This window comes from Lissotriton vulgaris, chromosome 3_1 (assembly GCF_964263255.1).
Source record: "Lissotriton vulgaris chromosome 3_1, aLisVul1.2, whole genome shotgun sequence".
NCBI classification, from domain to species: Eukaryota; Metazoa; Chordata; class Amphibia; order Caudata; family Salamandridae; genus Lissotriton; species Lissotriton vulgaris.
In genome coordinates, this window is record NC_141689.1 from 1,431,078,888 (window position 1) to 1,431,092,546 (window position 13,659).

At 44.3% G+C, this 13,659-nt stretch overlaps 1 protein-coding gene across 1 annotated transcript in view; it reads left to right on the forward strand.

Annotated features, from left to right (window-relative positions):
* The window catches only part of TNKS (tankyrase), a 700,580-nt gene that overhangs the window by 345,062 nt on the left and 341,859 nt on the right, over positions 1 to 13,659 (forward strand). The window contains exon 14 of the mRNA XM_086961923.1: positions 12,511 to 12,590. Coding sequence (XP_086818049.1) covers positions 12,511 to 12,590 — 80 coding nt within the window. The remainder of the gene's footprint in view (positions 1 to 12,510; positions 12,591 to 13,659) is intronic.

Consider the following 13,659-nt stretch of genomic DNA (forward strand, 5'->3'; position numbering starts at 1 on the left):
AAATATTTCTAAAAATGTAGGACCCAGGTGTGAGTCTTAATGTAGGGAGCTGTTATGAGTACCGACGACCACAGAAATGTTTATACAAATTTGTAGATTAACAATGTGTGCAGAAGGCGCTGCCCCGGAAAGCCGAATAGCCTCAGAAATTCGCTTTAATTTCAGCCCATCCATTTGAGAAGGAAAACGTTTGCATATTCCGGAAAAGGAAAAAAAGATTTAGGACTGTAAATTTGCTTTCAAGGACAAATAGCCATAATGATACATTATGTCCCAGAGGGCAGTATCATTTTAATAACAATACTTGTTTTAATATGTAACACATATGTTGAGCCGGGGCAAAAGCTGTTCTGGTTGAAAGGGAGCCTGCTTAACAAGTGATAGCCTGGGGCTATCGCGGGCCGTTATTAACTTATGTTTGATTAGGGTAATTGTTCAAGTTTGCTCCGGACAGTATGATTAATTACAGTTTAATTAACGTGTCCATACATAGCATTTGAAGCCATAAGGCCGTTGAAGGAAAGAGCCTCGGGAGCTAGGCTGTCTGAAAGGAAAAGGTTGCCCGCTCAGATGCGCTCACAATCCATCAAAGCCCCTGCAAGGCCAGGCTGCGCGTGCGGCCCAGCGCCGCTCTCGGCGGCCGGCGCTCCTCGCAAAAGCGCTTTACGGGCAACTTAACTCCAGTTGGAGATTGTACTTTGGGGAAGGTGAATGCGAGCCTTCCCGGTCAGTCTATCTCTCTGTCCAGTCCACGGTAGAAGCAGCATGCCCTGTCATCCCTCTGTACTGCCAGGGGCTACAAATATGTGGGTCTGCCCATCTGGGGAAGTAAAGAATACAACGTTCCAATCTCTGGACTCAGACCAGGAAAATGGCAGAGGCGATGCTTGAATAAGTGAGCAGATTTTTGTTGGCGGCCACTTGCAGCCTCCAGCGCGTCCACCTATCCTCGCGGCTCGGAGCCCGTGTGCAATCCACCCTCTACCTGCCCTGCCCCTGACCCGGGGGCCTCGGTAAACAGCCACTTTCACTGGGCGCTTTATAGCGGCCACTGAAATATTCGCCGTCAGGAACTCGACCGAGAGGGTGGCTCTGGCTGTGACTCAGAAGAGCACAACATGGCCGGCGCTGATTTCACTGAGCAGCACAAGATACAACAAGCATTGGCCGCACGGCAGTAAAGCTGAGCGGCCGTGAAAGCACATAAACACACAAAACAAGGGAGACGATCGAGGCTAAACAAAGTATAGAAAGTTCTTCCCTGCAGCTCGCCCCCTGCTCTGTCTCTCCTGGGGAAGGATCGGACTGCTCACAGTGCTCAAGGAAAACGAGGCAACAATGAGGAAAACCGCAAGCCCCCCCCCAAAAAAATTAACATCCGCCCACCGCCGCATGACGTGCTTACAGGGGCAGGATGAGAAAAAATCACCGGAACGCCCACGAGTCACCTCGCAGAATGACGGACGCCTCTCTTCCAATGGCTAGCCTCTGTTTATGGAGCTAGCCAATGGAAGACAGAGGCGGGACAAAGCCCACATACTGTTCTCAAAAGATTTCGTCTGCGCGAAACGCTGCTGCGAAGCTTTCGACAGGCGAAACCTAAAAAAAGATCTGACACCTTGTCTAACAGTGTGGATTTGTGGGATCTTTAGATAGCCCTTACAAGATCTCAGCAGTCTAGAGGGCTGATAGGAATGAAGGTTGGAGTGTAAGTAAGCAGCGCCTTATTGAGGGCCTTGTGTGTCAAGCAACATATCTTAAAAAATTATCATTTTTTTAATGGGCAACCAATGATGATCCCTTAAAATTGGAGCAGCAAATGTGCGAGGGGGCAAGTTACAGATTAACCGCGCAGCTGTATTTTTCACAACTTGAAGTTTGGACTACAAAGTGTTGTTGACTGCCCCTAATAGTGCGTTCCCGTAATTGAGACGACTAATGATAAGGGCCTGGACCAGAGTCTTTCGACATCTGAGAAGGAGCTATGCAAAACTTTTCCTCAAGAACCGCAGAGGGGCATAACAGGTGCCATAAGTAGATTTGACCTGAGACTTCATAGAAAGGGTTTGGTCAATTTTAACTCCCAGGATTTTCACCACCTGTTGGGGACAGGAGCTGATCCAGGCTCAGACAACCACTAATTGGCTGACCAGATTTCCTGTGCCTTGCCAAAAAGCATAATCTCAGTTATCTCCATTTAACTGGAGACAACTGTTATTCATCCAAACCGCTGTCTCTCTCATACTCTGAGTAAAAAGAGATTGAACTTTTATTGGATTGGGCCCAAATGAGTAATTGAGTATCGTCCATGTTCGCTACGGTCTCAAATCCACATGCTCTTAATATCTGTACCAGAGGTGCTACATAGATGTTGAATAATGTCTGGCTCAGGCAGGAACCCTGGGGTGGTTATTTATTTATGTTCGAGGCATATGGGCGGCTGCAGATGGTACATTATGAATAGATCGCCATCTGGTGTTGGGCTCGGATGATTGCACTTTGTTTTTCTCTTGGAGAGTCTTTTGTAGCTTGGTGACTCCTCCTTTGGTTGGTAGTGCGCATGGGCATCGGCTCCATCCTTAGATTGTTTTTTTCCGCCATCGGGTTCGGATGAGGATTGAGACGCTCCAGATCGACTTCGGAAAGAAGTGATTTATCGGCGCGTATTCCCTTTCCAATTCGACGGTATTGTTATCGAACGCGATTTCATTTCCATTCCGACGTGTTTCGACTCCAACATTAAAGAAAAACTTTGATCTACGTCGACGAAAAGGAGGCCTTTCTCTACGTGGTAAAGCCCGGAGTCCATGGAAAGGACTCCATTTAAAAAATGTCCATCGTGTGGTGCTAAGTTCCCACACAAGGACCTACACGAAGTGTGCAACCTCTGCCTATCGCCTGAACACGAATCCAGGGACTGCGAAGCCTGCGCAGCATTCTCCTCCAAGTCGACGATTAGAAACCGTCGAGCTCGAAGACACGAGGTTTCCAGAATGCAGTCGGAGGTGATCCCGGAGCTGTTCGAAGACCAGCACCTCGATGAAGAAGAAGATCATGAAGATCAGTCTGGGTCGGAAGGGGACGAGTCGGATGTCGAAGAACTCGACGTGCAACAAACCGTGAGTGACAACGTCCCCTTACCAAAAAACCGACCCCGTGTGGTAACGACCCAGCCTTCGAGCCCGGTCAAACCGCAGAAAAGAGTTTCCGACGCCCCGCCTTCGGGCCCGGCTACGAAACCGAAACTGAAACCGAAACTCTCGGTCTCCCACCATGTCGGATCCGAGAAGCGGTCGACATCGACTTCGACGCCGAAGCTTCATGCAAGGGAAAGCTCGGCATCGAAACAAAAACATGATTCGACGTCGAAGACTCACTCGACACCGAAAAAATCGGAATCGAGCAAACACTCGGCGCCGAAAACACCGAACATTGACGATCGAAAACAAAGGCACCTTTCGGAACCAAAGGCTTCGGTACCGACACAGGAGCAGCAAACAGATCCCAAACAAAAGATTTTGTTTATAGATCCGCAAACTGGCAAAGTAGTGACGAAGAAGAGGAAGAATGAACAGTTAGAAGACAAAACTCTTCCTTCTAAAAAGAGAACACTGGGGACAAATACAACTCCTCCTACGTCTCCTCGACCTGAAGTCACACCCTCTTCTCCTATTCCTCACACTATGCCAAATATTCCTCCACCTTCTACACCAAGACCATCTACACCTCAGTCAGATGTAGACAGTGACACAGGGGAGGGAGAACCTCAAGGGGATGATGACACTATCCCAGATGAGGATGACCCATGGGAAAATTATGACGCAGGGTCAGATGATGACAACGACCCAGAGTTATATCCCTCAAAGCCTTCACCACCTGATGATAACACAGGGTTTGTACAGCTCATTAATAGGGCAGCAAAATACCATAAGGTGGATCTACATACAGAACCTCAGGTAGAGGATTTCCTATTAGAGACACTACCTACTGCACAAAGAACATCAGGTACTCTACCTATGCTAAAGGGTCTTCTCAGTCACACAGCAGAAATATTCAAAGACCCAGTGAGGGCTAGGGTGTTAAACCCAAGAATTGATAAAAAGTATAAGGCGGCTCCAAAGGATCCAATATTTATCAAAGGCCAGGTACCTCTGGACTCGCTGGTAGTTTCAAACGCTCGCAAGAGAGCGAACTCATTATCTACAGGAGAGGCCCCTCCACCCGATAAAGAGTCAAAATTAATAGATGCATCAGGCAAAAGAGTAGCATCACAAGCGGCAAATAGCTGGCGTATAGCCAATACACAAGCGCTACTTGCACGTTATGACAGGGCACATTATGATGACTTAGAGAAACTCATCACACATCTCCCCAAAGAACATCAGAAGAGGGCAGATCAGCTAATACAGGAAGGAAAGATAATAACTAACACTTCCATTAAGTGCGCCCTAGACGCGGCAGACACTGCAGCAAGATCCATCAACACCAGTGTCATGTTAAGGAGACATGCATGGCTTAGAGTCTCAGGGTTCAAACAAGAAGTACAAACATCCTTATTGAACCAACCCTTTGATCAGAAAACACTTTTTGGCTCAAGCACAGACGAGACCTTAGAAAAGATGAAAAAGGATACAGACACGGCTAAGTCAATGGGAGCATTACAACAGCCAACACAAAGGGGTTCCTTTCGAGATCCACCTATAGAGGAGGCTCAAAAAATACAGGAACAAATCCGCAATCCACCTCTTTTACACCTACGTCACCCAAGGGTAATTCAAGAGGTAGTTACAGAGGTAACAACAACAAGGGTAGAGGCCGCGGAAATAATAACAACCGCAACTCCCCAACCCCAAAACAGTGACTTAATACAACTTCCCCCAGACCACAGAACACCGGTCGGGGGACGTCTATCACAGTTCCTACCTGTCTGGGAAAACATCACATCAGACAAGTGGGTGAGACAAATTATCCAACATGGTTATTGCCTAGAACTCACAGCTACCCCACCAAACATCCCTCCCCCAAACAGCGTCCAATGAGTCAAGATCATCTGACATTGTTAAAAGAAGTACTATCACTGCTACAAAAGCATGCCATAGAGAAGGTTCCAAAACATCAACAAGGGACAGGAGTATACTCTCTATACTTCCTAATCCCCAAAAAAGACGTGTCTCTAAGACCAATCTTAGACCTGAGACCTCTCAATGCATACATAAATTCGGAACATTTCCACATGGTCACGCTCCAACAGGTACTTCCTTTACTGAAGAAAGGGGACTTTCTTTCTACACTGGATCTAAAAGACGCTTACTTTCATATCCCAATTCACAAAGCCCACAGGAAATACCTAAGGTTTGTAGTGGAAGGACAACATTATCAATTCAAAGTCCTTCCGTTCGGGGTCACAACGGCACCAAGAGTGTTCACAAAATGCCTAGCTGTGGTAGCAGCACACCTAAGAAGACAACAAATACATGTCTTCCCTTACTTGGACGATTGGTTAATAAAGGCCAAGTCACAAGAACAATGCCTTCACAACACACAGAAGACCATTCAATTGCTGCACCACCTAGGGTTTACTGTGAACTACAAAAAAATCACACCTGCGACCAAACAAAATTCAACAATACCTAGGGGCGACTATAGACACAGAAAGAGCCATAACATACCCCAATCCTATCAGGATACAGACAATGGTCAAGTTAATACAAAGATTTCAACCACAACACTCACTACCAGCACGAGTGTTTCTGCAGCTGTTAGGCATGATGTCCTCCTGTATACTGCTAATACCATATGCCAGACTACAAATGCGTTCACTACAGGAGTGTCTAACGACACAGTGGAATCAGGCTCAAGGTCAGATTACAGATCTGGTGTTGGTAGACGACCGTATGCATCGTTCTCTGAAGTGGTGGAACACAACAAACATTTCAAAGGGACGGTTGTTCCTAGAACCGATTCCACAAGTGATACTGACAGCGGACGCATCGCTCTCCGGATGGGGAGCGCATATGGACAAATACACAGTGCAGGGGAAGTGGAGTGTGCAGCAAAAGAAACTGCACATCAACTACTTGGAACTATTAGCAGTATTTCTAGCACTAAAAGCTTTCCAAAAGCAAATAACCAACAAGGCAGTCCTGATCAGAACAGACAACATGACTGCAATGTATTATATTCAAAAACAGGGGGGGGGGACACTCTCTCCAACTATCCAAACTAGCACAGGACATTTGGAGATGGGCCATTCCTCAAAAGATCTATCTGTTAGCAGAACACCTACCAGGAGTTCAAAATCAGATAGCAGACATCCTAAGCAGAGAGTCAGAACAAGTACACGAATGGGAGCTGCACGACCAGATACTGCAGCCATTCTTCCAAAGATGGGGGCAACCAGAGATAGATCTGTTTGCCAATCATCAGAACGCAAAATGCCAAAACTTCGCATCCAGGTACCCACACCACCGGTCCCAGGGCAATGCACTATGGATAAATTGGTCCAACAGATTTGCTTACACTTTTCCCCCTCTCCCACTAATTCCGTTAGTGGTTCGGAAACTGCTACAGCATTCAATGACAATGATACTAGTGGCACTCACGTGGGCAAGACAGCCGTGGTTCACCACGCTACTACAACTCTCACAGGTGCCACATCAAAAGCTAAGATTATTACCCATGCACCTTACACAGAACCATGGAGAAATAATGCACCCAGATCCCAAACAATTGAACCTAGCGATCTGACTCCTGAGGTCATAGAGTTTGGATATTTAGATTTACCACCAGAATGTATGGAAATCATTAAACAAGCAAGACGTCCTACCACCGGAGCATGCTATGCAGCAAAATGGAAGAGGTTTGCTGTACACTGTAACAGTAATCACATCAACCCTCTGGACATATCCACTAAACAAATAATTTGGTATTTACTACACTTGCAGCAATGTAACTTAGCATATACCTCTATCAGGGTTCATCTCACAGCTATAGCGGCGTACCTACAAAACAGGCAACATCTTTCCCTGTTTAAAGTACCAGCAATTAAAGCTTTCATGGAGGGACTCAAAAGAGTCATTCCACCAAGACGGCCACCTTCCCCAGTCTGGAATCTCAACATAGTACTTACCAGACTAATGGGACCACCATTTGAACCTATGCATAGGTGTGAAATACAATTCCTCACATGGAAGGTGGCCTTCCTCATAGCTATCACGCCACTCAGAAGAGTAAGTGAGTTACAAGCTTTTACGATTCAAGAACCATTCATGCAGTTACACCAAAACAAAGTGGTTCTTAGAACAAACCCAAAATTCTTACCAAAAGTAATTTCTGCATTCCACATCAATCAGTCAGTGGAACTGCCGGTCTTCTTTCCAAAACCACAGACGGTAGCGGAAAGGGCCCTACATACATTGGATGTCAGAAGGGCAATATTGTATTATATAGAAAGAACACAAACTTTCAGAAAGACAAAACAGCTATTTGTTGCGTTTTCTCCTACACATAAGGGCAATCCCATCTCTAAAGCGGGCATTGCCATATGGATTGTAAAATGTATTCAAATATGCTACTTAAAAGCAAAGAGGACATTAACTGTTCCTCCTAGAGCTCACTCTACACGTAAACTAGGAGCATCTATGGCATTTTTGGGAAACATTCCACTAGATGACATATGCAAAGCAGCTACCTGGGTTACACCGCACACCTTCACAAAGCACTATTGTGTAGATGTGCACACAACACAACTAGCTAGAGTGGGACAAGCTGTATTAAAGACTTTATTTCAGACAGTTGCAACAGACACGGGCGACCACCGCTAGGGAGAGAACTGCTGTATAGTCTATTCATAATGTACCATCTGCAGCCCATATGCCTCGAACGGAATATGCTACTTACCAGTATGCATCTGTTCTTGGCATAGAGGGCTGCAGAGTGGTACATGCCCTCCCAGCCTCCCCGGAAACCTGTGTCTGTTCCAACAATATCTTATTTAGATACACTTACATGGGCATTTCTATCTGTATTCTATCATACTACTCCATCTAACCCTACTATGGCAAAACAATCTAAGGATGGAGCCGATGCCCATGCGCACTACCAACCAAAGGAGGAGTCACCAAGCTACAAAAGACTCTCCAAGAGAAAAACAAAGTGCAATCATCCGAGCCCGACACCAGATGGCGATCTATTCATAATGTACCACTCTGCAGCCCTCTATGCCAAGAATAGATGCATACTGGTAAGTAGCATATTCCTTATTCTCATTGTTCTAGATTGGAAGAAGTCTAAGCAGATATTTAGGGTTTGGTTATCAAGATAATCATGAAGCCAAAGCAAGTCATTGCGACAAATACCAGTCTCAAATAATCTGACTAAGGAGGGAATGAGAGACCGTATCAAAGGCCGCCCACAAATCAAGCAGTACTAGCATGATCGGGGTCCCAGAGTCAAGTGATAAACTGATAGTGTCTGAGACCGCCACTAGAGCTGTCTCCGTGCTATGTGATGCTCTAAACCCAGATTGTGAAGAAACTAGAATCTTTTAGAAAGATCGTAAATTGAGAGTTAACATAACTCTTTCTCGAATTTTAGCAAGCAGTGGTAAACGGGAGATCAGGCGATAATAAGACAATCTCTGGATTAGCAGAAAGCTTCTTAAGGGCAAGACTTATAGGCAAATCCTTTTAATCAGAACTTTGGCTGAAGTTAAGTAGAGATTAAGTAGTGCCATAACAAGCCTTGTATTCATCCGAGGAGTACAAGGATCTAGAGGGGAGCCAGATTTAGCTGTGGATAACACCCTCTGCCCCTGTTCAAGAGCATACCTCAAAGTTGTAGAATGTATTCTTGGTATTTAGAGGGCATTGAATAATAAGTTATCTCTTGAAATTCAAGGGCAGTTGGGAAATTCTTGTAAATAAAATTAATTTGGTCTTCAAAGAAATCAGCCAACCAAAAAATGATTTTTGAGGCCAGGATAGTACGAGAGCAAGCTTGTGGTTTTATAAAATTATTCAAGGTATTGTAGAGTTCATTAGTAGAATTGCCTGCCTGATCGTGTTGGGAGGAAGAATAATTCTAAGTCATAGAGCTTACCATAATGCCAAAGATGAGAGAAAGGGCAGGGGTCCTGGCGTCGTCCAGGCAGGGACAGGTGCAGGCGGGCTTGCCGTTGGCGTGCCTTCTGCATGACAGCGATGCGCCCGCTCCAAGTCTGCACTCTGCTTTCCCTTAATTAGAATCCTGGGGGCACTTGCCATCTAGACTGACCTACCCAAAATGGCGGCAGTCTAATGGGCCCCAGGAAGTAGGAGTGAAGAAAGACTAGCACAACCAGCTCTCTCCGCAACAAACGGCGAAGATGCCGCGGACCGGAGAGCGGTAGGTGGCACAGATTTGAGTATCAATAGCAGACCTTAACAATGCCCCGAGAAAAGCTTTTTTAAAACATGGCAAAATCTCATAAAATACTTAAAAGCCCTAATTGCCCCCGAGGTAGAACTGTGCTAGTTGTGCATATTTGCAGAATTTAAAAGAAAATGTTAAAAGCTATAAATCAATACGTTTCACCCACAGATGTTATAAGCAATTACCTAGAGCGCAGTATTAAAGTGGAAATCTTCTTCCCACACGGTTTATCAAAGGGCAAATCAACAGGACAGTATAATAAAAAATCCCCTCTTAAAGGCCTATTTGTTTTAACATGCTTTTCACAATAAATAATCCAGACTTACTGTGTTTTGTTGTAATGTACCTTTTACTTATTGCACTCTCCCTACAGTAGTTCTCTGCCTTGCTGCTCAGCTTGTGATGAGGTCATATAGAATGTTGAGTGGGTTTGTATGTGGAGAGAATCAGTTGGTGTGGAAGGGCTGAGCAGCGAGGAGGCTGGTGTGGAAGGACTGAGCAGCGAGGAGGCCGCTCCTGGTGGGGCACTTTAATGGTTCAGAACATCTTCCTGTAACTAAGAACCTGTGATGTAACTAGAAGAATAAATATACTACATGTAACTATAAGACATGACTGCGCATCATTCTTCGTTTTAACACGTTTGTTGTACTTTTTCATAATGAAAATATTTGACTTGCGTCCTCTAACATAATTTTTTCAAAATAAACTAGGCAGGCCTATAGCCTTAATCACCACTCTTTGCATACACTATATACACGCATACTATAACATTGTACAACTAAAGTAATGGATAGGCTGTGCTTTTAGCGCCTAGTGTAGTACCCAAATAAGAAGCTCTATGAAACAAAACACTGTATTAGGTTTTAGTGCAGGTTGAACTTTCCAAATATCTTATTCCTTAAATAAATTAATCAAACAAACAAGCATTAGAGTAGAGCAATAGGCTCCTGCCTGTATGTACATGTTGGAAAACAATTTAAACTCTAAACTCTACAAGTCTTTTATTAGCTGTTCTATTGTGAACTTTGTCAATCTACTATTACTATTTATTGGCCAAGTTGTGACCTTCTTGCTGTACTAAACAAGTATATTTTTCTAGGGAAGAGCGACCTTCGGTGTACAGGTGGTTGTCGTTGCGTGCTTTACTAACAGCTTTGTCTTATTATATTTCGCTGCATAATCTAATTAAGAATTGCTTTTAACATGTCCTTTTGATTTGGCTGCTGTTAAAGGTGTTTTGTTCCAAAGCACTTGTCTTTCGGTTACAGAATTAGGCGGTGAATGTTATCACTAAACACAGTGTTTACAATCAGTGTTGTTATTAGTCTTAAATAGCTTACCAAATAAATGTAGTGTGGATGAACGTGCCAGTATTAGTCTAATACATTTGAATTAAACTATAACACCGCGCATTCAGCAGCTCACATGACAGTGCTGAAAATGAGAGGATCCTCCCATTTGGCAGCTATTATTTAAATGGATCTGGTATGACCCTCAGTTGCACGTGCTAGGTCGTGGTGAGGTGTGTCAAAACTGGTGGCCCTTCAGCGGCGCCCTCACTTTGTTCTTTATTCAGAGTAGCTACTTGCAGGGGCGTTGGGTGGCCTCGCCAACACAAATGGTTCACTTAAAGACCTTTCAGCATTCTTTTTGTTCCAGTCTCATGGTGGTCTAGAAGCAAAGTGAAACGTAACACTTTGAAGCCAGTAAACAGCCAGCTTGTCACTTCATTTGTACTTAATAGATAAGCTATAATTTCGAAACAGGTCTTTGACTTTTTCAAACCCTATATGTACAAAATACACATGCACACTAAAGTCATTTATTTCTGGGTTTGCGTGATTTCACTGGTAACCATTTATATAGCGCTTATTTAACACTTCATAGACTTTATTACTACCCATGGAGCCGTTTTAGCAACCTCCGACTGATAAAAGATTGGGGAAAAAATTATTTCAACACTTGTATCTTGCTGTTTGCATAAAGCTCCTTCACACAGGTTCATCACTCACTGGACACTAGTACAAAGATTTTATAGTTTACGATTTGCTCTACTGAGCTGTCTGTCTAAAATGCAGATGTATCACCAGCATGTTACAATGTTTGCTTTGCAGTAGGCTCATTAATCATCTATGCTATGTTATGATAAGTCATGCATGTAACTAGAATGCACGTGCATCTCTCCAGCAAGGGCATTAACCACTAGAGTTATGTTGCATTACTATTATTACTGTTATACACTGGAAATTGCTTGGTGCACAAAGAGCTCTGAACCAGGTGCTAACCTGTGAGATGTTTTAAAAGGCTGCTGTTTGTAACTTATTAAGTAAGCCGGATAAGCAGAACAGTTTTATTACCACTGTAGATCAATGTACAATACCAGTTAAATTACTTCAGTGATTCCGCACTAACATAGCAGCTGCATTTAGGGGGACAAATAAATAACATGAATGAGCAAGAGTATAACATTTGTAATGTGACCGCACACTAATGTTAGAACATAGTCAGAAAATAGAAGTCTACTCTGACAGCAAACTAAGCCCAGGAGCAAGAGTTCCTTAACAGTTGAAAGAAGAAAATCTCAAATGCCTGCAGCGAACAAGCACTGGTAAAGTGAGATAAATTGGCTTTGCCAATTCTTGTTCAAATTGAAGGCACATTGCAAAGTCATGCATATATGCAGGAGTGACATGGTTGCTGCATATGATATGCATGGTTGCACTGTACTGACATGCAAAATGTTTATCAAAATATCCTCAGTCGTTTCTGGTCCCACCAGTTTAACAGCAAAGGATACCAAAAGTTTGGTGATGGGAAATAGGTTATTTACTTGGAGTAACAGCCACCATCATGGTTACTTTATATTCCTGATTTTCTTTACTACATAGTCCTATTCGAATTTACAAAGGTTTTTAATATCAAGAGATTTTTTATTTTGTCCTGTCTTTAAACAAGTTATTACTATACGTTTACGGTTGGGAATCTTGTTCATTATTTTAGCTTTGTGAAATGGTTTGAATTGTCTTGAACTGTTTGTTGTGTCATAAACTGCAAGAACAGTGCTTTTAAAAACAAACTTATCTTTCTTTGGATTAGAAAGCACGCCTGTACGCACTTCTGATGTGGATTATCGGTTGTTAGAAGCATCTAAAGCAGGTGATTTGGAAACAGTGAAGGTAGGTTATCTTCTTTGAAACTCGTAATTGAATGTTTCTGTGAAAATAGGTGGATATTAGATAAGATTTTTTTTGAAATGGGAATTTCCTTAATTGCTTTCTGTGCTTACTCCAGCCATCTATTTGTTGGATTATAAAATTGGCCTAAACATTAAAAATGTGGTTGACCCTGTGTGTACTGAGATTCTCTTATGTAAAAAGAAAAGATCCTGAAAACAGTTATTTAGTTATCCTAATTGAATATCCCTCCCCCTTAACCTTGTAGGTCTTTTAGGTCCATAAACGGAGCACAGTCTTGATTTCTGGCAGTAATTTGACACCCTATAGAAGCTCTGGAAGCTTTCCACATGTCCTCTGCAGGCATTATACAGCGAGCCTCTGGCCCATTTACACGTCACATTCCCAGGGTAATCTGTATGCCGCCGCTTCATCTATCTGGGCAAAATGCCTATGGGTGATCCAAGGTGAGAGGGACTCCCCCGCGCAAGCAATAGCTCTACTGTGTTCCGCAGCGGGCGTCAGTAGGCCCCAGGCATTCCAGCGGTGCGGCCCGCAGTCAAATGACCAGCCCCTTCATAGTACCAGTAATAGCTCTCAGTGGTATGTTTTCCGCAGAGATCAGTTAGGCCCGAGGCTCCAGCAGTTGCCCCCTGCTCCTGGAAAGAGGCTATACAACTCACTGTTCAGCAGGTATTTATACTGGACTGAGGGCCACTCACAGTCCACAGCCCTACAAGGGGCACACGCTGTCTTCCCCCGTTCTTTGCCCGCTTCAGGTCCTCAATATCAGCTGTGGGGGGGCCCTAATTCAACACCAGGGAGCGCTCCTCACCGACTCGCTAAGTTCCTTACTCCGGGGCCACACAGCTCTTTCATCAGCATAGGTCACCAGAGCTGAAGCAGTGTCTCCGGGTCTCTCTGTCTCTCAGGCCCCGCAGGCGAACTCCTCTCTTCGGGCTCGGGCGCTGCTGTAAGTCACTCCTACCTCCGCCTACCTCCAGTCCTCTGTCAAGGTTCAGGCGGGTAGAGAGAGGCGTCCCCAGGAACCAGTGGGCCAGAGCGCGCAGAC